The sequence below is a fragment of the Monodelphis domestica genome, chromosome 1, assembly GCF_027887165.1.
Source record: "Monodelphis domestica isolate mMonDom1 chromosome 1, mMonDom1.pri, whole genome shotgun sequence".
In the NCBI taxonomy this organism is placed as follows: domain Eukaryota; kingdom Metazoa; phylum Chordata; class Mammalia; order Didelphimorphia; family Didelphidae; genus Monodelphis; species Monodelphis domestica.
Window position 1 is genome coordinate 286,813,300 of NC_077227.1, and position 27,615 is coordinate 286,840,914.

Sequence of the window (27,615 nt, forward strand, 5' to 3'; positions counted from 1 at the left end):
TACAAAGTATTATTATAATAAAATGAGAAGTAATATGGTGCCGACTATAAATACCATTTGAGATTCAGTGCAGGGAGAGATTTAGCATGGGACAAAGGACAAACATTTAGAAATTGATGCACTCCAAATTTGCCAAATAAAACTACATTTAAGGGTACTGGAAGGCTTTAAGGAGAAACAGTTTTTCTTAATTAACATCTTGAAATGGCTCATCTAAAAGCAACTAAATGTATGAGCATTCAAGTAAAACCTGAAAACTTCTCACATTATGAAGTCAAAACAGAATTCTCTTACTATCCATTTTCGAAATAAAATAGAACTAGAAACTTTCCTAGTTACTTGTATTCAATACGGAAACTAACCCAGATAGCTGTTTCAGAGTTTTTACTATCTCCAAAAGAAACCAAAACCAAATACCAACTATAGCAATAACAACAAAAAAAAATAAACTGAAGAAAGAAGCATAGGCAAAGAAGAAAAAAGACTATTCTGTTTACTTAGAGAATATTGGAGATTCAACTAAAAATAATCGTAAGAATAAACAACTCCAAAAAAATATCAGGACACAAATGAAAACCACCAAAAAACCCTCAGTCACTCCATATATTATCAACAAGAATAATCAGAGAAATAAAATAATAATGGGGGAAGAACCAAGGTGGTAGGGAACACAGACCCAATTGACTCTACCAAATTCCTCTTTAAAAATAATGATATATTAGCCTCAAAACAAATTCTGGAGCAGCATAACCCACAAAAAGATGAGGTGAAGCAATTTTTAGCTCAAAACAACTTAGGAGGATAACACAAAAAGATCTATTACACTATAAATGGTGCAAAAAAAATTTAAAAGTCTCTCTAATAAAGGCCTCATTTCTTAAATACATGGAGAAATCAGTCAAATATATAAGAATACAAGTCATTCCTCAACTGACAGTCAAAGGATATGAATAAGCAGTTTTTTATATGAATAATTCAAAGTTATCCATCATCATATGAAAAAATTCTAGATCACTTTTGATTAGAGAAATGCAAATTAAAACAACTCTGAGGTACCACCCCACACCTATTAGATTGGTTTTTATGACAGTAAAGGAAAATGATGAAACCTGGAAGGAATATGGGAAAATTGGGACACTGAGACACTGGTGGGGAATTGTGAACTGATATAAATATTCTGGAGGGCAATTTGGAATTGTGCTCAAAGGGCTATAAAATCTTACTTATCCTTTGATCCAATAATACCACTATATGATCTGTATCTCAGAGGTAAAAAAAAAATAAGGGGAGGATCTATTTGTACAAAAATATTTATAACAACTCTTTTTGTGTTGGCAAAGAATTGGGAAGTGAAGAGATATCCAACAATATCCATCAATAGAGAATAGCTGAACAAATTGTGATATATGAATGTAATGGAATACTATTGTGCTATTAGACATAATGAGCAGGATGAGATCAGAAAAACTTGGAAAGACATGAAATGATGCAGTGAAGTAAGCAGAACCAAGAGAACATTGTACACAGTGACAGCAATATTATATAGTGATCAACTGTAAAAGACTTGGCTAATCTCAGCAATACAATGATCCAAGATAATCCTGAAAGACTTATTATAACAAAGAGTATTATCCATTTTCGGAGTCAGAGCTGATATAGTCTGAATGCAGATAGAAGCCTGCTATTTTCACTTTATTTTATTTGTGTGTTTTTGTTTTGAGGTTTTGGTTTTATGTGAGTATTATCTCACAATATGACTGACATAGAAACATTTTGTATGATCATACATGTGTAATCCAGATAAAATTACCTGCCAACTCAGGAAGTTGTCGGGGGAGGGGCAGAGAAGGGAAGGAAGCAGGCAATTTGGATCTTATAATTTCAGAAAAAAATGTATCTTAGAATTTTTTTACTACATGTAATTGGGAAAATAGATTTTTTCAAAAAGAGACAATAGAATAAGAAATCCCATTCAAAATAATATTGAACAATTAAGATATTTGATAGTCTACCAAGACACATGCAGAAATCAAATGAATATAATTAGTGTTCAGAAGTATCTAATTGACCGTCCCACCACTCTCCAACCATTGAAGCCCCCATGGTCTTCCAAAAAAGGAGCTCAGATGTAGTTGAAATAGTACTATCATTATAATCCCTCAGGAACATCTTGGATTAGGTCATCAATTACTTCTACAATTAGATCACATAGAATCTTAGTGTTGTAAAGAACCTCCGAGACTATTAAATTCAATCCATACTTGAAGAAGAATCCTCCAGCATACCCTACTTCTAAAGGACTTCACCTCTAGAGTAGAACTATATACTTCCTCCCAGAGCATCTCCTTTTTTTTTTATTGTTAGGAAGTTTATCCTGACACCAAGCTAAATTACTTCTTTACAACTTCTACTCATTATTTCTAGACCTAGCCTGTGGGTACAAACAAAATGACTCATTCCCACTTGCCTATTATAGCTCTTCATATACTAAAAAACAGCTAATGTGCTTCCCCTGCTCCCAACATTTTCATGCTAAAGAACCCCAGTTTTTTCAACCAATTCTCCCAATTCAACCAATGTGGTATGAATAAAATGAACAAAAAGAACTCAACACAGAAAGTTATTTTGGTGACAGGAAAGACTAAAACACAAACTCAGAAGAAGATAACAAAGTCAATACTGTTGCATCCAAAGTCTCCAAGAAAAATATGAATTACTCTCAAGCCCAAAAGGAATCAATGGAGGAGCTCAAAATGGATTTTGAAAATAAAATAAGAAAGATAGAAGAAAAATTGGGAAAAGAAATGAGAGTGATGCAGGAAAATTGTGAAAAAAAACAAGCAACAGTGTGGGGAAAGGAGGCACAAAAAATAGTGAAGAAATTAATATCTTAAAAAACAGAATAGACCAACTGTTAAAAGAAGCCACAAAATTCAATGAAGAGAAGACGTTCTTATTAAAGCGGAAATGGCCAAATGGAAAAAGATATGCAAAAAAATGCCCTGAAGAGAAGAATTTCTTAAAAGGCAGAATTGGCCAAAGAGGTACATAAATTCACTGAGGGAAAAAAAAAACTTTTAATGAAGCAGAAATGGAAAAGGATATACAAAAACTCACTGAAAAAATAATTCCTTTAATATTAGAATTGAGCAAGGGGAAACTAATAGCTCCATGAGACATCAAGAAACATCAAACATTCAAATGAATGAAGAAAATATGAAATATCTTATTGGAAAAACATCTGATGGGGCAACGCCAGGCCCAGAGATGGGAGATCTGAGTGGACTAAGACACATCCTAGCTGTGTGACCCTGGGTAAGTAGTAACCCCCATTGCCTAGCCTTTAAAACTCTTCTGTCTTAGAACCACAAAATTCATTTTAAAACAGAAGGTAAGTATTTTTTTAAAAAGTTCTTTTAAAAAGAAGGAAAAACAACTGACCTTCAAAAAAACCCCAGAAGATATAATCTAAGAATCACTGAATTAACTGAAAGCATGGTAAAAAAAGAGCTTAGACATCATCTTTCAAAAAATCATCAAGGAAAACTGCAGTAATATTCTAGGACCAGAGAGCAAAATAGAAATTGAAAGAATTCATCAATCACCTACTAAAAAAGGATCCTGAAAGGACAACTCCTAGGAATACTATAGCAAAATTCCAGAACTCTCAGGTCAAGGAGTAAATAGTGCAAACAACTGAAAAGAAACAACTCAATTGTGGATCCAATTGTGGATCCACAGTTATGATAACACATTTAGCAACTTCTACATTAAAGGATTAGAGAAACTGGAATAAGATATTCTAGGAGGCAAAAGAGCTAGGATTTCAACCAAGAATCACTTAGTCTGCAAAACTGAGCATAGTCCTACAGTGGAAAAAATAGATATTCTATGAAATAAAGGACTTTCAAACATTCCTGATGAAAACATCAAAGCTGAATGGAAAAATTCATTCTCAAATAGGAGATTCAAGAGAATCATAAAAAGGTAAACAGGAAAGAGATATCAAAAGATATATAATAAGGTAAAACTGTATATATCCCTGCATCTTCCTGCATGGAGAGATAATTCTTTTAAATCCAAAGAACTTTATCATTTTTAGGGCAGTTGGGAGGAGTACACTTAGACAGAGGACAAAGGTATGAGTTGAATATGATGAGATGATATAAAAAACTAAATTAAATTAAGGGAAAGGGGAAAGGGAGAAATAGAATAGGGCAAATAATCCCATATGAAAGAGACATGAAAGAGCTTTAACAGTGGAGAAGAAGATGGAGGAGGTAGGGAGGAAAGCACTTAAACCTTTCTCTCATTGGAATTGGCTCAATGAGATAAGAATATACACAATCAAGTAGAAGGGGAAGGGGATAAAATAATGGGGAGTGGGACTGATAGAAAAGAGATAAATTTGGGGGATTGGAGGTCAGAAACTAAACAGGGGAAATAGGATGGAGAATAATACACAGTAAACACAATCTCATTTCTCAAATACAAGAGAAATGAGTTAAATGTATAAAAATAGGAGTCATTTTTATACAATTGATAAATAGTTAAGGGATTAGGCAATTCTCAGATAAAGTAACTAAAGCTCTTTATAGTCATGTAAAAATGCTCTAAATAACTATTCATTATAGAAATGCAAATTAAAACAACTCTGAGGTACTATCCCACACCTAACAGACTGGCTATTATGAAAGAAAAGGAAAAATTACAAAATTTGGAGGGGATGTGGGCAAGTTGTGAAATTATTCAGTCATTGTGTTGAGCAATTTGGACTTGTGCCCAAAGGGATATAAAACAGTACATACCCTTACTAGATTTGTATCCCAAAGAGATAAAATACATAAAGGAAAAATCATATTTGTACATAAATATTTAAAGCAACACTTTCTGTAGATGCAAAAGGCTGAAAAGTAAGGGGAAAACCCATCAATTAGGGAATGGCTGAATAAATTATAGCTTATGATTGTTATGGAATGCTATTGTGTTGTAAGAAATGACAAGCAGGAGGAGCTCAGAAAAACCTGTAAAGATTTACATGAACTTCAGTTCATGCAAAGTGAAATAAGCAGAACCAGAAGAACATTACATACAGTGACAGGAATACTGTATAATGAACGACTGTGAATAACTTAGCTATTCTGAGCAATACAACGAACCAAAACTTTCCCAAGACTCGTGATAATAAAAAATGCCATGTGTTTCCAAAGAAAAAGAATTAACGGGGAGCAGCTGGGTAGCTCAGTGGATTGAGAGCCAGACCTAGAGGCAGGAGGTCCTAGGTTAAAATCTGACCTCAGACACTTCCTAGCTGTGTGACCCTGGGCATGTCACTTAACCCCCATTGCCTAGCCCTTACTACTCTTCTGCCTTGGAAATGTGATTATTATTAAAAATCCTACAGAACCAATATATACTATTGATTCTAAGATGGAAAGTAAGGTTTGTTTGTTTGTTTTTTAAAGAACTGATGGAATCTTAATCAGGACCAAAGAAAACTTTTTCACTTTCATTCCTAATTTTTTTATTCATTTCCTCCCACAAAAGGGTCATTATGGAAAAATATTTTAGTGTTTGCACAAGTAAAATCCATATGAGATTTTAAATCCATATGATTTGATTTAAAATCAATATGAGATTGCTTGCCATATCGATGGGGAAAAGGGTTTGGGGGGAGGGAAAGAGGAAGAAACTCTGGGATTCAATATTCTTTGAAAAATGTTGGAAACTGTTTTTATGTGTAATTGGGGGAAATTTCCAATTAAAAAATAAATAAATATGGCTGGTCTTTCATCACCACTCTTAGTTCCACCCTTGCAAAGGCTGGTATCCTCTTAAGCATATAAAAGTGAACAAAAGAAAATGTAACTCAAAATAGAAATCCAACCCTCTCTCCACAGACAATCTACCCTTCACTTGCAATATGCTTAAGAGAAAACCACAGACTCAGTTGTTACCCTGTTCTGAGACAGTTACATGCTTTTTTTTTTTAAATCAACAAGAGTCTCTTTCATATAATAGCTCAAGAACCAAGACAACATAGAACTATGATTATTTAGACATGGACATGCCTCTTTATCTAAATTATTTAGACATCTTATTGCCTACTTTTACTTTTGTCTATACACCTTGCCATTACTTTACAACTATCCTTTCACAAATGATGAAGCACACAATTCAAAAGGAACTATGTAGTAAGAGTAAGACTGAACTGGTGCATGGAGACTTAAGGAATTAGTTTCCAGCGGTCCTTTATACAAAAAAAAAAAAAAGATTTTTCCCTCTCATTCCTTGGGCTTCCAGCTGACTGGTAGGATTTAATGAATTATACTAAGAGAAGAAAACTACCCCCAATTGAGTCAGTCATACTATATCCTTGTTGAATATACTTTCCCTGTTATAAATTGAGTAAACTTCCTTTTTAATAGTCAAATATTCACGTGTTGCACATTTTGTGCCAATCTTGAACATGAGACTGGCTTCATTCAGCCTTGACCTGATTGATCAAATATGTCCAAACCAGAAAGTTCAAGCTAATTGAATAATTCAATCCAAGAAATGTTTAGTAAGCATCTACTATGTATCAGGGAGTGTGCTAAATGCTAGGGATACAGTTAATAAAAAAAGGAAGCCCTTAATGAGGGGGAGAGGAAGGCTGACACTAGGGAATAGTTGCCATTCTCCCTAAATAAAGGATTCTGTAAACTTCTCATAACCTGAAACATTTTTGACCTCCAGGGTGTAATGAAGCCTCCTTTCTCTTTTAGACTCATTCCTTCTTCTGACCATGGATTATAATAGATAAATAAATCCCATCCCTGCCAGCAGGATTTCATTCCCCAGTCTGTGTCAAAGAGATACCAAAGGTTATATTCAGAACATCTGTTGGGCAAACGACTATTTTAACAGTCTTGAATTCATTCATAAATGTTTCTTCAAATATTATAGAAAAAACAAAGTTTGCTCAGGCTCATGAGATAAAGGACATTACTAAGTTTTACATGAAGCCATGTAGAACTGATTCATCCTTAACATTGCGACCATTACAAAGAATTCAGGGTCATGCGAATTAAAAATAAGGCTAACAAGTGTGACAATTTATGTCAAGTATTCACCAGTCTGGGAATAGCAAGGACATTGTTGCACCATCTAAATCTAAGACATGAATGTTTAAAATTATTTTTACTTTGTAGTAGGCTGAAAAAATTGGCTAAGTACAAAGGAATATTCAAAAATTAAATTCACATAACTTCCTCAACCTAATTTCATGCAAACACTGTTTTTATTTAGTAGGGAACTTATACACAAGATTGTAATTTGCCAGTTTTCTCATGTTGTTTTTACTTTGAAAATTATTAGAATTTTTATTTAGCCAATCTTTAGGATACTTATTTATCTTTACTGAATAAGACTAATTATTATAGAATTTTAGGCTGTTTCTGGTGGTGTGCTGGACAAAAAATAAACCATATCTTTTCACAATTAAAATAAATTTCATGACAAACCAATATTCAAGTTGGTTACCATGCTTGACTAATGAACTAAATATCAAAGCAACCAAACACTATTAATTACAATTTATTTACTAGCTACATGAACTTGGGCAAATAACTAAATTCTTTTGTTATCTCTTTTTAAGTTTTTTTTCTCAGTTTTCTCATTTTTAAAATGAAGTAGTTGGACTCACTCTAAGTCTCTTCTAATTGTAGTTCTAAATCTGTGATTCTACAGTTTTAAAGGACCTCCATTCCCCATCTGAATATCCTAATGGCCTCCTGAGTTTACAAATAGCCTCCCTCTTCCAAGTGGGACCCCAAAGAAGTTTTAGTCCTTTAAGACCTAAAGTCAGCTATCTACTTACAATCTCTTACCCATTTCATTGATGAATTCCATCAGATACATATTTTGGAGGTCTCTATTCATAACAACCAACTAGAATTCAGCTTTTGATAGATACCTTAGGATGGCCATACCAGATCACTAATAGGCTTCTAGAGTTGCAAGTCCCACAAACCAGCCACATTTTAAAAGCAATTGCTTACTTGTTACTAGGTATCACACTTACTACTAAACTGATGACACAGAACCATATAGTTATCCTTTGTCCATCACCTATTATGAGTTAGGTGATTTGAAATGGGGCCTTCTAACAAAATGAATAGAACCCAGAAAACTAAACAGAAATGGTAGATTCAAAATCACTCTTTCCTGGGTCATTGGGTGTAACTGTCTTTTACAAAAGGCTATAATTTTATCAGAGGTTGAGGCTTCTGAACTGAACCCACACACTGCCTTTTCTAGTAGCCTCCATGGGAAGGCTGACTTAAAATGACCTGGTTCTGAAGAGACCCTGTTTTTCACCTGGTTCCTGTTGGTCCCACCAGCTAACCAAAAAACAAACAAAACAAAACACATGTGACACCCACTAATCAGGTAATAGGGGATAGTTTGAGGGATATGGGATGCTGGCAAGTCTTCTCAGAGAGCTAAGGTGTAAATCTCACATAGTATGTGAAAAAGAATAGAAAGATAAATCATATCATCTGTAGAATGCCTTTTCCCTATTCCCTTCCTCTTTTCTTCTTCCCTTTCAGATTAACTATTAACCAATCTGGGTGGATTTTATATGTCTCTAATTCTTTACATCTAGTTAATTATAATATGTAAACTTTCCCAATTAGAATGTAAGCTTTTTGAAGCCAGTAACATTAAAATCTGCCTAATAAAAAATAAAAAATAGAATATAAAATAACTATTATCTCATTTTAACCTCACAACAACCCAATGAAGTAAATATTGTTGTTTTCTACATTTCCAGAAGAGGAACTGAAGTAGAAAAAAAGTTAAATGATTTGATTCCACATAACTGAGAAGTATCTGAGACTGCATTTGAATCCAAATGTTCTTGACTCCAGGTCCAGTGCTTAGTCCATTGTTCTCTTTGTATCTTCAGCACTTAGCACAGTGACAGTCAAACCTTACTGGCAGTGATTCTAGACAATTGCCAAGGATCTGGCCAAGTTATCGAGGGCCCTTTGAAATCAGGACCAAAAACAAAAAACAAACAAATATGCATGATTTAAAGGGAAAAAAAAACCCTTACTATCTTAGTAGCAATGCTAAGACTTGAAAGGCAAGGGCTAGGCTGACACAGATAAGTGACTTGCCCAAGATCACACAGTTAGGAAGTGACTGAGACCAGATTTGAATCCAAGTCCTTCTGACTCCAGGTCTGGTGCTCTATCTAAGAGTCACCTGCTGATGCCATTTGATTTAGTCTAGATTTGACTCAGACCAGTCTCCTGGTATTCTAGGTTTGATATTGGAATGAATTCAATGGTTAACAAAAGGTTTTTTATGCATCAGGGACACCATAAATTGATTTAGCCTCTGAGGTATCCATCATATCCATGATCCACCAACCAAACCTCAGAGCCAGGTTAAAGACCTTATGTAAACTTTACACAGGCAAGAAGTGATTTTAACCACTAGACTTCTTAATCCCTTGAACTAATCAACTCCCAATGGCTCATACAGCTTTTATTGGATTAAACAACCACATTGAAGCCATTACACAAATAGGAAAGGTTGAACAGTGGATCCATAGTTAATCCAAACATGGGGACAGTGATGCCATATGATCTCTCTAAGGACAGGGCAACCATTTTTGGCCAAGAATGATTTTCACGCCAATCATAGCAACAATTGCATATAGTCTTCAGCTTGTCTTCACCTGAAAAATTGGTCCTCTTCCCTCATCTCAGAGCAGAAGGTTTAGCCCTGTTAACATCATCATGCCTCTGACTACCAGGGTTTGGTAGTTGGTTGTATCTGGGCAGCATTGTAGGTGACACCCAGATATCACCTACCACACATCTATGGCAGCCAAGAAAATTGAGTGAAGGGGAAGGGAATATGCTCTCCTGAATTCTTCAAAGCTAGCATCCAAAAAGGCTTACCCAATAAGGACTCATTGCTTTTGGATACAGTCCAAGTAACTTCTTCTAATCCTTCCTAATTCTGTCCCTGACACAGAGTTGACCAGGCCTCCAAGACCCTAGCACCTTCAGAAAACTCCATACCCCCTGGAAAAAATAGTTTAGATTGTTTTCAGTTTGCAGATGTCTAGTCATTTTCCCCTTAGGATGGTTTAGATAGCTCCTTTCCAGAAAGCAGAGAATAGTATTGTTGGGTAATACCTTGTTTTCTGAGGCAGCTAAGGTGCTACAGTGGATACAAGATTGGTCACAGACACTAACTACATGACTCTGGACAAGTCACTTAAGTCACTTAACCCTCTTTGCCTCAATTTCTTCACCTATAAAATGAGCTGAAGAAGGAAATGGCAATGATATCTTTGCCAAGAATACCCTAAATCAGGGGTCCCCAAACTTTTTACACAAGGTGCCAGTTGACTGCCCCTCAGACCATTGGAGGGCCAGACTATTAAAAAAAAAAACCCAACGACTTCCAGGTAAACATGGCTGCAATCTAGACGCGACTCGCTTCCCCTCCCCGGCACCGAACGAAATAGACTACCTCAAAAGAGCATAAAAATCACCTTTGGAAGAATGGAGGGACTCCCTAGTACCCCACAGAAACGAAGGTACATGGGTTTGAACATTTCCACACTATAAGGAGGAAGAAAAGCTCGCACAAAAACTTGAACTGAGCTGCCCCCCCCCAAAACCAGAGTAAGCTATCAGAGCGCTCACTGGGACAGCGAGTGAGTGAGGAGCATCTCTGTCGGGGAGGGGGGCACATCAGGGTCCTTGGGATCTAAAGACAGCAAGGAAATGACCTCTCAGGGTGGTTTCATGGGAAAATCCTGCGCTGAGCAAAGGGGCGGCCGCGCTGAGAGGCTGCGCTGAGCAAAGGGGTGACCACACTGAGAGGCTGCACTGAGCAAAGGGGTGCTGAGAGGCTGCACTGAGCAAAGGGGCTGCCACACTGAGAACAGGGGCCTACGCTCTAAGAAACCTCGGAGGCTGGGAAGAACTAGTCTGAGGCAACCTAAATTCACAGAAAACCCACCCACATCACCCAGACCCTAGACCAAAAAAAGAAAGTGGAATAAAACCACCTAAGGCATGGCTCACATGTCCCAAAATCAAGCCTCCAAGAAGAAAGGGTGGGGGGGGAGGGGAATGACTATTGAAAACTTTTATGGAGGGAGTACCCAAGGAAAAGAAGAGAATGAAGATGAAATCCAAACAAAATCAGAACATGTGCCCCAAAATGGAAACTATCCACAAGCTCTGGAAGATCTCAAGCTGGAGCTTACCCAAAAGATGGAAACCTTTTGGGAAAAAAAAATTGGAGAAAGAGATCAGCAGTCTGATAGACAAGACTTCACAATTGGAGAAGGAGCTGGAAGCATCTAATAGAAGGGCAGACAAAGCTGAAAAGCAAAACCAGTCCCTGAAGATCAGAATTAAGCAACTAGAAGACAGCGAGCATGCCCAAAAGATGGAAAACTTTTGGAAAGAAAAATGGGAGAAAGAGATCAGCAGTCTGATAGACAAGACTTCACAATTGGATAAAGATTCCAGAAGCATCTAATAGAAGGGCAGACAAAGTTGAAAAGCAAAACCAGTCCCTAACGACCAGAATTAAGCAAATGGAAGAAAGCGAGATTACAAAACAGCAAGAATCAATAAACCAAAGCCAAAAAATTAATGAATTAGAAGAAAACATGAAATAGCTCACTGAAAAGGTCACAGACTTGGAAAACAGAGGAAGAAGAGACAACCTCAGAATTATTGTTCTCCCCCAAAAAACAGAGATAAACAAAAACCTCGATGCTATTCTACGGGAGATTATAGAAGGAAATTGCCCACACGTTCTGGAGCAAGGGAACAAAATAGAAATAGAAAGGGTTCATAGAATACCCTCTATACTAAATCCCCAAAAGACAACCCCCAGGAATGTAATCGCCAAATTCAAGAGCTTCCAAGAAAAGGAGAAAATCCTGCAAGAAGCCAAGAAAAGGAGCTTCAGATATAGGGGGGCTCCCATAAAGATCACACACGACTTAGCAGCTAACACACTAAGAGACCGCAAATCATGGAACACGATATTTAGAAAGGCAAGAGAGCTGGGTCTCCAACCAAGAATCAACTACCCAACAAAACTGACTATATACTTCCAGGGGAAAGTATGGACATTCAACAAAATAGAAGATTTCCAAGCATTTGCTAAGAAAAGACCAGAGCTCTGTGGAAAGTTCGATATCCAGGCACAGAAAGCAAGAGAAACATGAAAAGGTAAATATGAAAGAAAGGGAAAAGGAGATAAATCTTATCTTTTTCTTTAAGTCAAACCCTCTTCTATAAGGACTACATTTATATCAAATTATATATATTAATATGTGGGGAAAATGTATTGTTTAACTCTCAAAATTGTATGCATCATAAGAGTAGTTAGAAGAATCATGCATAGGGAAAGATTGGTGCATCAAGAAGATTTGGTGAAAGGTGGGGGGGCAAAGACAGAAAAAGGGAGGGAGGAATCTTCAATAATACTAACATTTACTTCAAGAAATTGGGGGGGGGACTAAATAGAATAATCTTTCCCATACAAAGATACACATGGGAAGGGGAGGGGAAGAACTCTCATATGAGAAGGAGAGGAAGAGATCGTGAAGTGGTATTACGTAAACCTTACTCTCAGTGAAATCAAATCTGAGAGGGAAGAACATCTAGATCCAGTGGGATCCTAAATTCTATCTTATCCAACAGGGTAAGAAAGAAAGGAAAATCAAGGAGGGGAAGGGAGGAGGGAGTATAAAAAGGAAGGGAAAGAGAGGGGGGAGGGGAAGGGGGCATAAAAAAGGGAGGGGCATATCAAGGGAGGGGACTAGGGGGACTGACATAAAGTAAATCACTGGTTCAAAAGGATATAGCTAAAGAAGAAAGGTCAGAACTAGGGGAAGTTATCAAAATGCCAGGGAATCCATAAGTGACAATCATAACTTTGAACGTGAATAGGATGAACTCACCCATAAAACATAGGCAAATAGCAGATTGGATTAGAACCCAAAACCCTACCATTTGTTGTCTTCAAGAGACACATATGAGGCGGGTTGATACTCACAAGGTTAGAATTAAAGGATGGAGTAAGAACTTTTGGGCCTCAACTTATAGAAAGAAGGCAGGAGTTGCAATCATGAAAATAGACTTGATCAAAAGGGATAGGGAAGGTAAATATATTCTGTTAAAAGGGAGTATAGACAATGAGGAAATATCACTAATCAACATGTATGCACCAAATGGTATAGCATCCAAATTTTTAATAGAGAAACTAGGAGAATTGAAGGAGGAAATAGACAGTAAAACCACATTAGTGGGAGATTTGGACCAACCACTATCAAATTTAGATAAATCAAACCAAAAAATGAACAAGAAAGAGGTAAAAGAGGTGAATGAAATCATAGAAAAATTAGAGTTAATAGACATATGGAGAAAAATAAATAGGGACAAAAAGGAATACACCTTCTTCTCAGCACCCACATGGCACATTCACAAAAATAGATCATACACTAGGTCACAGAAACATGGCACTCAAATGCAGAAAAGCAGAAATAATAAATGCAACCTTTTCAGATCATAAAGCAATAAAATAGTAAGGGTACATGGAGAACCAAATCAAAAATTAATTGGAAATTAAATAATATGATACTCCAAAATTGGTTAGTTAGAGAAAAAAATCATAGGAACAATTAATAATTTCATTGAGGAAAATGAAAATGGTGAGACATCCTTTCAAACCTTTAGGGATGCAGCCAAAGCAGTCATCAGAGGTAAATTCATATCCCTGAGTGCATATATTAACAAATTAGGAAGGGCAGATATCAATGAATTGGGAATGCAAATCAAAAAACTTGAGAACAAACAAATTAAAAACCCCCAGAAGAAAACCAAACTAGAGATCCTAAAAATTAAGGGAGAAATTAATAAAATCGAAAGTGATAGAATTATTGAGCTAATAAACAACACTAGAAGCTGGTACTTTGAAAAAACAGACAAAATAGACAAAGTACTGGTCAATGTAATTTAAAAAAGGAAAGAAGAAAGGCAAATTAACAGCATCAAGGATGAAAAGGGGGACCTTACCTCCAACGAAGAGGAAATTAAGGCAATCATTAAAAACTACTTTGCCCAACTATATGGCAATAAATATACTAACCTAGGTGATATGGATGAATATCTACAAAAATATAAATTGTCTAGACTAACAGAAGAAGAAATAGAATTCTTAAATAATCCCATATCAGAAAATGAAATCCAACAGGCCATTAAAGAACTTCCTAAGAAAAAATCCCCAGGGCCTGATGGATTCACCAGTGAATTCTATCAAACATTCAAAGAACAACTAACCTCAATATTATACAAACTATTTGACATAATAAGCAAAGAAGGATTTCTACCAAATTCCTTTTATGACACAAACATGGTACTAATTCTAAAACCAGGCAGGCCAAAAACAGAGAGAGAAAATTATAGACCAATCTCCCTAATGAATATAGATACAAAAATCTTAAATAGGATACTAGCAAAAAGACTCCAGCAAGTGATCAGAAGAGTTGTTCACCATGATCAAGTAGGATTTATACCAGGGATTCAGGGCTGGTTCAATATTAGGAAAACCATCCACATAATTGACCACATCAACAAGCAAGCCAAAAAGAACCACATGATTATCTCAATAGATGCAGAAAAAGCCTTTGATAATTTACAACATCCATTCCTATTAAAAACACTAGAAAGCATAGGAATAGAAGGATTGTTCCTAAAAATAATAAACAGTATATATCTAAAACCATCAACTAATATCATCTGCAATGGGGATAAACTAGATGCATTCCCAATAAGATCAGGAGTGAAACAAGGATGCCCATTATCACCTCTACTATTTGACATTGTACTAGAAACACTAGCAGTAGCAATTAGAGAAGAAAAAGAAATTGAAGGCATTAAAATTGGCAATGAGGAAACCAAGTTATCACTCTTTGCGGATGACATGATGGTCTACTTAAAGAATCCTAGAGATTCAACCAAAAAGCTAATCAAAATAATCAACAACTTTAGCAAAGTTGCAGGATACAAAATAAACCCACATAAGTCATCAGCATTTCTATATATTTCCAACACAGCTCAGCAGCAAGAACTAGAAAGAGAAATCCCATTCAAAATCACCTTAGATAAAATAAAATACTTAGGAATCTATCTCCCAAGACAAACACAGGAACTTTATGAACACAACTACAAAACACTCTCCACACAACTAAAACTAGACTCGAACAATTGGAAAAACATTAACTGCTCATGGATAGGACCAGCCAATATAATAAAAATGATCATCCTACCCAAACTCATCTATCTATTTAGTGCCATACCCATGGAACTTCCAAAAAAATTTTTTACTGATCTAGAAAAAAACATAACAAAGTTCATTTGGAAGAACAAAGGATCAAGGATATCCAGGGAAATAATGAAAAAAAATACAAAGGAAGGGGGCCTTGCAGTCCCAGATCTCAAACTATATTATAAAGCAGCAGTCATCAAAACAATTTGGTACTGGCTAAGAGACAGAAAGGAGGATCAGTGGAATAGACTTGGCGTAAATGATCTCAGCAAGACAGTATATGATAAACCCAAAGATCCCAGCTTTGGGGACAGAAATCCACTATTCGATAAAAACTGCTGGGAAAATTGGAGGACAGTGTGGGAAAGATTAAGTTTAGATTAACACGTCACACCCTACACCAAGATAAATGCAAAATGGGTGAATGACTTGAACATAAAGAAGGAAACTATAAGAAAATTAGGCAAACACAGAATAGTATACATGTCAGACCTTTGGGAAGGGAGAGGCTTTAAAACCAAGCAAGACTTAGAAAGAGTCACAAAATGCAAAATAAATAATCTGGAATACATCAAATTAAAAAGTTTTTGTACAAACAAAACCAATGTAACTAAAATCAGAAGGGAAGCAACAAATTGGGAAACAATCTTCATAAAAACCTCTGGCAAAGGTTTAATTACTCAAATTTACAAAGAGCTACATCAATTGTACAAAAAATCAAGCCATTCTCCAATTGATAAATGGGTAAGGGACATGAACAGGCAGTTCTCAGCCAAAGAAATCAAAACTATTAATAAGCACATGAAAAAGTGCTCTACATCTCTTATAATCAGAGAGATGAAAATCAAAACAACTCTGAAGTATCACCTCACACCTAGCAGATTGGCTAACATGACAGCTATGGAAAGTAATGAATGCTGGAGGGGATGTGGCAAAGTAGGGACATTAATTCATCGCTGGTGGAGTTGTGAATTGATCCAACCATTCTGGAGAGCAATTTGGAACTATGCCCAAAGGGTGATAAAAGACTGTCTGCCCTTTGAACCAGCTATAGCACTGCTGGGTTTGTACCCCAAAGAGACAATAAGTAAAAAGACTTGTTCAAGAATATTCATAGCTGTGCTCTTTGTGGTGGCCAAAAATTGGAAAATGAAGGGATGCCCTTCAATTGGGGAATGGCTGAACAAATTGTGGTATATGTTGGTGATGGAATACTATTGTGCTAAAAGGAATAATAAAGTAGAGGAATTCCATGGAGACTGGAACGACCTCCAAGATGTGATGCAGAGTGAAAGAAGCAGAACCAGGAAAACATTATACACAGAGACTGATACACTGTGGTACAATCGAAGGTAATGCACTTCTCCATTCATGTCAATGCAATGTCCCTGAACAATCTGCAGGGATCTAAAAAACACTATCCACAAGCAGAGGATAAACTATGGGAGTAAAAACACTGAGGAAAAGCAACTGCTTGACTACAGGGGGGAAGGGGATATGACTGAGGAGAGACTCTAAATGAACACTCTAATGCAAATACCAACAACATGGAAATGGGTTCGAACCGGGAACACATGTGATACCCAGTGGAATCTTGCGTCGACTATGGGAGAGGTGGTGGGAAGGGGGTGGGGGGGTGGGGAAGAAAATGATCTTTGTTTCCAATGAATAATGTTTGAAAATGACCAAATAAAAGAATGTTTAAAAAAAAAAGAAGTTAGGTATACCCTAATTCCCTTTTCCCCCTCTTCCCTTTAGCTAAACAAACCTTTGTGTGTGTGTATATATATATATATATATATATATATATATATATATACATATATATATATAAACAACTCTGAACAAATCCCTGGACAGCAGTATACACAGTGAGGAATCCCCTCCCTCAGATCACCACTCAACCATGCTGATATCTTCCATTGTACAGCCACATAATCCTTTGCACGGCTCCTACTTCTTGTTCAGTTACTCTCAGAACAAGGCGCCACACAAAGGATTATGTCACTGGAAATAGTACTATGTGAGCAACACCATGATTTGCAGCGCCGCCACATACAGTATTCCAGGATGCATCCTGTGCTCCTCTCACTGAACACCAATGAAAGAGGTACCCCTTCCTGAAGTGGGGGGCAGATAAATGGCCTCAAGGGGCCACATGTGGCCCGTGGGCCAGAGTTTGGGGACCCTTGCTTTAAATGGAGACATAGAAAGTCAGAAATGACAACAACAACCACCACCTTGCTTCCTAAATGCTTGAGGGAAGGGAAATCATCACTGTCTAATTATGGGGAATATGCAGTTATTTGGAAAAAAGGACATCCCCATGATGAGTTGGTGGCATTCCTGAGTTTGTGGGAAATACAGAGTCCTTATTCAGAACCCACAAAAAATAGAGGACAGCTTTTCAGCAGCAACTTGGTAGAAGTTTTATATTACTTCTACAAAAGGATTCTCAGGGATGAGGTATTGTCCTGGCTGATGTCCTGGGCAACATTGAAGTGTGGTGGGTGGTACACATAGTTACCTTACTATGGATGGCCTTGATTCATGATGAGAATCAGTGAGTATGCCAGAAGTGTCAACAGTTTTTCTGTAGCCTAATGTCCTACTAATAGTCATTGATTTACATTGCAAAGTCCACACCAAGACTTATTATCGATGCTCACCACAGAGAGATCATCATCACCGAGATCCAGGATTTATGCTGTCCAGAGATTAAATGAGATAATATTTGTAAATAAAGTACTTTACACAATGCCTAAACACTGTAGGTACTATATAAGTATTTAGTCCTACTCCTTCCTCTAAAAGTGGGGAGATGAAGCCTGAGATTTCCATTCTTCATTCTCTTCCATATTGAATTACTCTTTGAGAGGGTCATTTTCTCCCCATTTGTTTGCTTTTTGCTGCCTTTCTGATTTAGTTTGTGTGATTTTTTTCTTCCTCTAGTGCTGCCTGTACTAGACACTTCAAGCACTCAAGACTAGGGATTGTGAAATTGATGAATGATGAATGATTATTTATTAATCACCAGTTCTATTAATCATAGCATTAATCATTGTAACCAAGTGCTTAGTTTCAGAGCAATTTTGTGTGAGCCTCATGATACTTGTTAGGTGATTATGAATTTAACTCAATAAGCAACCATGCCACTTGAGGGATATAAAGAAGTTAGATGAGGGAAGATTCAACAAGGTTAGATGTTTTTCCTAGTACACACTTTTGCTGCTACAAGGAACGGGGAGTTGGGGACTTTCCAAAGGATGTTCTGAGGGATGATGATTAACTCTATGCCCCCCTGCTACCATAGCCCCTAGAAGACAAGTCTACATAATGATGAATGTACTACAGTCTTATTTTAGTTTTTATCACTGAACTATTTTAGTACCCTATCTAAACTGATGCCTTTTCAACTATATAAAAAGGTGCTCAGAGAAGTGTCTCTGGTCCTTCAGGGACCACTGACTTTATTGGTAGCAACTACTAGACTTGCCAATAAAAAGATTATGCTCAGACTTTTTGTGCCTCGGTTTCTCTTTGTCACAGATTTATCAAGAGAGGCTGACAAGTAATAGGACTCATATCTCTTAAGGGATAAAAGATTCTCTAGAACGCATTTAAGACTTTTTCAACAAGGGAGATTGAGGAGCATTGAAGCAATATCTCCCAGGGTCCAAAGCTAATTCTCTCCTTGGTTAAAGGTCCCCTTTTAAGATTTCTGCAATGTTAAAGACATTAAGGATATCAAAGGTAGAGACTTGAAAAGTAAGAGTCAGGGTCTTTCAGATGTAAATTACATTCCATACTTCATTCATTCCTTTCTCTACTCTAGTTTTCTAATTGGTCTTTCTCTTTCAGGCTCTCTACTCAATGCATCCTCCACACAGCTGTCAAATTAATATTCCTAAAACACTGGTCTGGCCACATGATTCTTCTACTCAAAAATCCCAGTGATTCCTTATTGTCTCCAGGATAAAATACAAACTCCTCAAGCTGGCACTTAAAATCTTTGGCCCCAGTCCTCCTCCTCTCCAGGTTTATTTTATATTATTTCCATATACTCCTTTCCACCACCCTCCCCCTTCAAACGGTGAATTAAAGCCAAGCAGCCTCTACTAATACTGCAAAACCTCAATATCTGTTATTTAGTAAAGAATATAATCATACACCTTTTTAGAAAAGGGGGAAAGGAATGGATGTTATAAAAGATATTGCTTTATTTGGATTCAAAGATACTGCTTTAAACCATTTTTAAAAAATTATTTCCCTTCGGAAAGTCCCATATGCACCCCTGGGTAGAGAAAAAAGGACTGGTTAAAAAAAGGGGGGGGGGGTAGATAAAAAATGTGACCCTTTCCCACTTTGCCTGACTTCAGTGTTACTACACACTGTCGGCTCTAAAAATGCAACTTGTCTATGGTAATATTACTTTTTTTTCCCTTGGTTCACTTACTTCCATTTTGATGTCGTAGTTCTGGCCAAGGACACTTTCTATGAGATCTTTGATCATATTGTCTACAACTGTCTGACGCTCAGACTGCAAGTTAGCAATTATTTCTTCAATAGACCTTGGGATCTTGACCATACGTCCTGGGGTCGGTCCTTGGGATTCTTCTGGTACGATTTCTTCCTTTTCCTCTGTCAGAATTTCTGTCTGGGGCTCCTCCTTCTGCTCGATGTCTTCGATCCTGCTGGGAGTGAGACTTTTTTTCATTTTCTTCTCAATTAGAGAACCTTCTCGGCGGCGTGGCCCCGATCTTCTTTTTCTCAGCAAGACCTTTTCAGACTCCTGATCACTTGCTATACTTCCTTTCAATGAGATTTCGTCGGAAGGAAGCGATTCTGGGACAGAAGTGACTTCACTTTTCCGTCCTTCTTTTCCTAAAGGAAGAGTGAACTGAGGGCTTGGTGCCTTTCGTCGAAGAATAACTCGGCGGTATCTAGGCTTCTGGGAAGGGGCTGGCTGCTTAAATAAAACAGCTTGTTTAGAGGTGCCTGCTAATGACGCAATCACTGGTTTTGCCTTTCCATGTTGATAAATATAAGGATTAATTTTCATATAATATTCTTTGTGACAAAACCGCGGTTTCTCAGATTTCACTTTGAGGGGTAACTTGCTTTCTTGACGCTTCCTTCTGGGGGCATGACTTCGCTTTTCTGTGTCTGGAAGTGCTGAAGTTGTCAATTCAGGTGAAACAATCTTGTCCACAGAGATGGTCTCCAATGAACTCTCTGAACTCTGGGAAGTTAAATCGCTTACACTTGAAAACTGGAGCGAACTCTGCTTTGATTTCGATTCCTGCACCTCCTTGAATTTAAGGAACTCTTTTCTAGTATTTTTGCGAACTTTCTCAAGTTCCTTCAGCATGTTCAGTTCTTCATTATAATTTAGTCCAAAATGTTTTGGTACCCTAGACATTTTGTTATATGTGATCTGTAAAATAAACAAAATGCACACCTCTTAAAAACATTTCTATATTATTACAGATATTAAAAACATAATAGTAGAATTTTTCCATTTTCTTTGAGACACTTATTTATATATTTCATTAATTTATAATGTTATTGTATAATTATGTAAAAATCTCAATGCTGACCCCTTCGCAGGGATTTTGACAGACTCTAGAAGCTGTCTTAATTCAGTGGGCAATGCCTGCCCTTATTTCTTCCTTTATGTGCCTTTTGATATATGCCTGAAATTCAAGGGCCTCCAAACTTCATTTTGTAAAGCTGAATTATAAATTATATTCCATAAGAGGAAATTGTATCACTAGGTCCCCATCCTTTCTTTGTTTGTCCCAGATTGTTAGAATAAATATAATAAGGAATATAATTTTTCAGGAATGCTGAAGTTGAAACACTTCTGCATAGTTTCATAAAAAAAAACTTTTTCATTTTTACAATCATTTCAAAAATAATTTGTAAGAACATGATTTCTAAATAGCTATTTCTAATGTCTAAATATGAGGGTTTAAAATTTGTTGTTAGGTACAGGAACCTGTCCAATTGCTGCAGTTGGGATCACTTTTTCTATATAAACAATTTTCCACTGACCTTTCAAACAGAGTATTTATTTTCTATTTATCCTGCAGATAGCTTGCTTTGTACACATGTTTGTGTATTGTCTCCTCACTTAAAATATGAGCTCCTTGAGGGCAAGAACTGTCATTTACCTCTTTTTGAATCCTAGCACTTAAAACAATGTCGTTCTAGGCACTAGTGTTTATTGATTGACTGAGAAATCAAAGTTGAAATGTTTTATTATAAGGGATTTTATTTTATACTCATTTTGGAAGAATGAAAAGTTGAATAGCTTATAAATCATCTTTGTAGTGAAAAGGAAAAAAATCAATTTATTCTCTAAATGTATTCAAATTACTTTTCATTCTGAAATATTCCTATTTTTCTTCAAAGGCATATTTATAGAGCATACACTATATTCCAGGCACTGTGCTAAGCATTTTATATCCTCATGACAACCTGGGAAGATCGATGCTTTTATTATTGCAGAAAGGTTTCAGGGTTGTACAAACTCACTAAAATAGTGTTAATATAGTGGGAAAGGAATTTAAAAATAACAAAACGAATTTTTGTCAAGACTTTAAGCCAATTCCCTAAACATCTTTCCCCTCATTTCTTCCCGTTGGAGTCGCCTCTCCCTTTCCCAGATCCCTCCACCCTGCCCTGCCTTGGTTCCACTTCCTTTCCCAACTCCATTTCTGTTCCACTCTGCAGGAGTGGGAGAGAATGGCTCAGTTTGACATTTGCTCCGGCTTCTCTCCCTGGGTCCTTTCATCTCTCACCCCTCTCAGGTGAAGTCGTTCCTCCTGGTGTCTTGTAGTAACTCGACTTGGTTTCCCGACCCCGCGGGCTTTCAAGTTGAAGGATGAGTTTGTAGGGAAGAGAGGACGGCGCTCCGTTACCTAGCAACCAGGTATCGTCACCTGGCAACCAGGTACGCTGCCAGCCTTCCTCCTACCTCCAGTTAAAAGACTGCCTCTCCTCTTTCCTTTTTCTCTGACCTATGGGTGCTATGTATGTGGGGTCCAGCGAGGGGCTTCAGACCTTTCCGTTTCCAGATAGACAGACAGACAGACAGACAGACAGACAGATAGATAGATAGACAGATAGATGATAGATAGATAGAGACAGAGACAGAGACAGAGACAGAGAGAGACACACACAGAGAAGTGCTGATGAACTTTGAATGTGGAGTACTGTATATACTGTCAGACACAAAGGATGTTTTGGTTGGTTTTTCAGAACATCTTCCCCCCCCCTCCTTTTTAATCCTTTGCTTTAATCTTTGATTGCTGTGTAAGGATGAAAGAGCAATATATTCTAAATTGAAGATAATGTAAAAGCAAAAGATATCAATTTAAAACAATTTAATTCTGAAATGTAGGGATAAGAAAGAAGAATAAAGACCCTGAGATAGAGCTGCTAACATTAAGGTTTTCAGCATATTATTATCTCATTTGATCCTCACAAACCCCTGAGAAATAGGAACTCCCTCTTACTGACACAGAAGTTGAGGCCCAGGGAAATTAAGTCACTTAGTCTATGTCAAAGTTATTATTCTAACCCATTCTATTGTCTCTGAATACAGAGTAAAAAATAAATAAAATCAAGAAGGTTGGAGTTTCATTGCTCAGCCCTCTTACTCTTAATTTAGCCTATTATTTATTTGTGTTGATTTTTTTAAATGAATATTGAATCAGGAGGTATTGCATCTGATGTATTTTAGCTATCTGACTTTGGGTAAGTTATTTAACCTCTCAGAGTTTCATTTTCTTCTGTAAAACAAGGGGTTTGAACTAGGTGGCTTGAGGTTGTTCCTATGACCTTTCTTCTTCCTCAATTCTTTTACTTTAAGATCAAAGCATCACATCTATGCATAGTTAAAATTAGGTCTATGTCAATTTGTAGAGAGGTCTCAATGGATTGCTCAAGTGATCTATCTTTGACCTTTGCTATTTCACATTTTTATCCATTCCTTATATGGGAGGCATTCTTATTAAATGAGAGCTAAAATATTGGCCAAGTAAAAAAGGATTAAAAAATCTCAAAAGGGTAGAAAATTAAGCAGAATCTTACAAAAAATGGATTTAATATAATATATATTTTTGTAGGGGGAGAAGAAATGCTTATTTCTCCTACACATCCTTGAGTTGTGGCCTCAGATGATTTGCTAGTAAGATGTTTGAACCAGAGGATCCCTTTACAAAATAGGAACATCTCCAAGTCAGAAGTGGGAAGCAATTTCAGGGCTAAAAATTGGTCTAACCTCTGTGGGAGAGTGGAGACAACCAGCACTTCCAGAGTTCAAGATTTAAGAGCAACTGAATCAGGAATTAGCAGTTGATAGAAGAACCCAACTGTTTATCTCTTGATAGGGAAGGAGATTGTTCTCTCCTTGCTCCTCCAGTGGCCACAGTATCTAGCTGCCCAAAGGAAACACCTCACCAATAGTCAATGGTCAATAAACATTTATTAAGCACCTATAATTTACCAGTTGTAAAATTGTTTCATCATGTCCAACTCTTTGACACCACATTTGGGGTTTTCTTGGGAAATATACGAGACTGGTTTCTTATTTCCTTCTCCAGAAGATTTTATAGATGAGGAAACTGAGGCAAACAAGTTAAGTAGTTAAGTGACTTGCCCGGTATCATGCACCTAGTTTCTGAGACCTGATTTGAACTCCAGGTCCAGTATTCTGCCACTGCACCACCTAGCTGCCCCATTGTCTTCTGGAGGTGTCAGTTCCAGAAGGTCAGGCTAAGTTGAAGGAACAAAAATCCACTTCAGAAATACACTGATGCAGAGAAGAAAGAATTTATTTAAGGTCATAAGGAGCTGCAAGAACATCAGGCAGCAAAGAAGAGAAAGTCGTTTATGAACTTTAGTAGTTTGAGCCTTCAACTGTTGAACTTCAAAGAGGAGCAGTCTCTGGAAATCCAACTGAACAACCTATCTAACAGGAATGCAATACCCAGGGCAGGTACACTGTGAAGATTTTATGAAGAGTACATGAACATTGATTTGGATTGCCACCTGGTGATCAAACAAAAAACTACACCCATTGACTCCCCCCACACACCCCCACCCCCCAACCAGGTCTTTTACTCTACTAGCAGAGTCCTCAGGAATGAAAGAGGAGTTGTTGCAATAGTTGCTGAGTGTCCCTTTTAGCACTGACTCTAACACTACTTCAATTGAAGAAACTTGGAATGATTGACTTAAGGAAGACCAGGGGCACATGCATGTTATGTGACTTCTGGTATTTGAAGCTCTGGCTTTATGAACAAGATATTATGAAGATTATTCAGTTTTGCCCTGGCAGGTAGAATTAGGAACAATGGGTGTAAATTATGTAAATTCCAAAGAGGTAAATTTTAGTTTCATGTAAAGAAAAACTAATAATCAGAGCAGTCCAAAAGTGGACTCAATCAAGCATTTACTAAAGTGCCTCTGGGCACTGTGCTAGGCACTAGAGATATAGGGTGAAGGAATCCCTGTCCTTGAGATTAACATTTTTTCTGGGGAGATAAGTGCACATATAAATTCATACAAAATACAAGGTACATGGGGGAACAAGAAGAGAATTATTGGTCAGAAGAAAGAGACTAGCAGTTATCTGGCAGTGGAACTGAGTCTTGAAAGAAACTAGGAAGAGACTAAGGTGATGGGGAGTATGGGGGAATCATCCAAACCAAAGTCACAGAAATAAACGATGAGAAAATGGGAAGGAAATGAAGGATACTTTGTAGTAAAATAGCATTAGATATGTGACATGAACGATGATCCTGTAAAGGAGAGTAAGAAGAAATGGTCAGAGGAGTAGGAGTGAGGCAAAGAAAGAGAATTATGAAAACCCAGAGAAGAGATAAGGGTAGTAGCACAACAATGTTAAATATTAAATGGAATGTATTCCAGAGAATAATGGAGCTCAGGATGCAGCCAAGAGGCATTTGAAATAGTCTTAGAAAGAAAACCAGACCTGAAGAGACAACAGGAAAGAAAGAGGGTGAACAAATTTAGCAGTCAAGAGCAACAATAGAGTGATAGTAGTGAGACCAATAAGAAACTTCTTCCTAAAAACACAGAGACCAGGGTAAAGGTGGAAGCCAAGTGGAAACCACAGTGAAGAGGCAAACCTAGTGCATTATGATAGAATCCAGTGAATCTCTGTCTACAGGTGAATAAATATTTGTTTGTTTGCTTTGTGGGACTACATTACCAGATGGGAAGATGAATGAAAGAGAATAGAGGGAAGTGTATTGTGCATCGATAGTAGGAGTAACCATAAAAGCTAGATGACTCTCATGATTTCAGAAGAAGAGAACCTTAAGAGGAATGGATAAGAAGGTAGAAGAAGGACTTTAAAAATGGAGGAATGAGGGAAGCCTTGCCTTGGTGTTGAGAGAGAGACTTTACTGATGAAGGATCCAATGGGTAAAAAGAAATGTTTTGGGAGGGAGATAAGGACCTTGTGCTAGGTGTTGTGGTTGGGAATTGGTACGTAAAAGGCCATTTGTTGAACCTCAGGAAGGAGAGGATTGGATATCCTAGGGGTTCTTGACATCTAAGTAGAAAGGCTCTGAGAGAAATGGAGAAAAGGTTATTAGGGAGAGGGTATAAATCAGTGGTGGGCTATATATCGGGGGTGAGGTGGAATATCCTTTCATGGGCCAGTGTCTTCTCTGTCCACTGAATTGACTTTGTTCATAAGTGAGGTACAATGTAAAAGGGGAATCCTTAGAGCAAGCTTTACAGTGGCAGAAACTGCCAAGAGAGGAGAGCACAGAATGGATTTTGAGGAATACAAAGGATAGAAAAAGAATAGATAATTATGGGAACAGAAACCAAAAAATGAGGATCTTGAGTAGGCAGAAAGAGAAGAGATAATGGAATGAAACCCTCTCTAGAAAGGGGCACAAGTTAAAAACTTTTAAATTATTGAATAGAACTAACTGATGGGAAAGAGTAGAGGAGTAAATCTGCTTGGCTGAGAGTGAAAGAAGAGATAAAGAATTAAATAGCCAGAAAAAAGGCAGGAAAGAAAAAGGAACTAATAAGTAAAATGCCAAAGGAAAAGAAGTAACTAACAGGAGGTTAAAGAGTAAGGGGAAGAGCACCACTGAGAATAGGGCCACCTTAAAAAAAGAATAAGCCCAAGAACCTTAAAAGAACACAGAGTTGTGTTTACAGCAGAAAAGGGCAGTAATCAATAATAGAGACAAATAGAGGAAAATGTAAGCATAACTGTGACAACTCGAACTATGAATAAGTTAACCAATTCAATAAAACAAAAAAAAAGTGATACGTTAGATAAGAAAACAAAGACTTGCAATTTGTTGCATATAAGAAACATCAAACAAACAAAAACAAAACTGAAAGAATGTATGTTTCAGGTGAATTCACAAAAAGTGAGAGTTGCAACCATGCTGTTTGTAAAGCAAAAAACAAACATCCAAAAATTTAAAGAGATAAAAAAGAAATTATATTATACTTTGAAAGGAATCATAGGAACAAACCAACATCTATTATAAATATATATATATATACACATATATATATATATATATATATGCTCCAAATGCTTTAGTATCCAAATCATAAAAGAAACATTAACTGAGATACAAGAAGACAGAGAGAGTATTTTAATATTGACAAGAGACCCTCCTCTCTAAGTTTTGGACAAGCCTAACAGAAAGATAAACAAAAGGGATAACATGGAACTGAACAAGTTGCTAGAGAAAATAAAATTAAAAGATTTCTGATTTCTTCCAAGTATAATAACAAAAAAAATGCATGTTTCTCAGCACCACATGGAACTTTTTTTAATGGACACATATGGAATTTTGCAAATAAATGTAAAAATAAAGTAGAAATAATACATACTTTGCAAAAGATAGTTAAATTAAAAACAGCTTTTGGTTTAGGGATGACAAACAAAAATCACAGACTCGAGTGGAGATTTGATAATGAAAATCTAAATAATAAGTGAGTCAAAGAACAAAGCAAAGAAGTAATTATTTGGAAAACTATCATGATAAAACAATATGCCAAAATTTCTGGGATGCAGCTAAAGCAATCTTCAAAGGAAAAATCATATCTCTAAAAACATACAGAAAAAATAGGAAAGGATTAATAAACTCAATATGAATTATAAAAATTTAGAAAGTCAATAAATAAATCTAAAATAAGAACAAAAATGGAAATAGTAAAAATTAGTGAAAG

General features: G+C 36.8%; 1 protein-coding gene across 2 annotated transcripts in view; it reads right to left on the reverse strand.

Annotated features, from left to right (window-relative positions):
* TTC6 (tetratricopeptide repeat domain 6) overlaps nt 1–22,566 on the reverse strand; it is a 307,310-nt gene extending 284,744 nt beyond the window's left edge. Inside the window, exons 1-2 of one of the 2 annotated variants that reach the window (XM_016428372.2) lie at nt 22,173–22,566; nt 19,823–20,803 (exon numbers count right to left, since the gene is read on the reverse strand). In XM_016428372.2, the coding sequence (XP_016283858.2) occupies nt 19,823–20,788 (966 nt within the window). In that variant the 5' untranslated portion in view covers nt 20,789–20,803; nt 22,173–22,566. The remainder of the gene's footprint in view (nt 1–19,822; nt 20,804–22,172) is intronic. The other variant, XM_056811000.1, reaches the window with a different exon arrangement.
* Between the last annotated feature and the right edge of the window lie 5,049 nt (nt 22,567–27,615).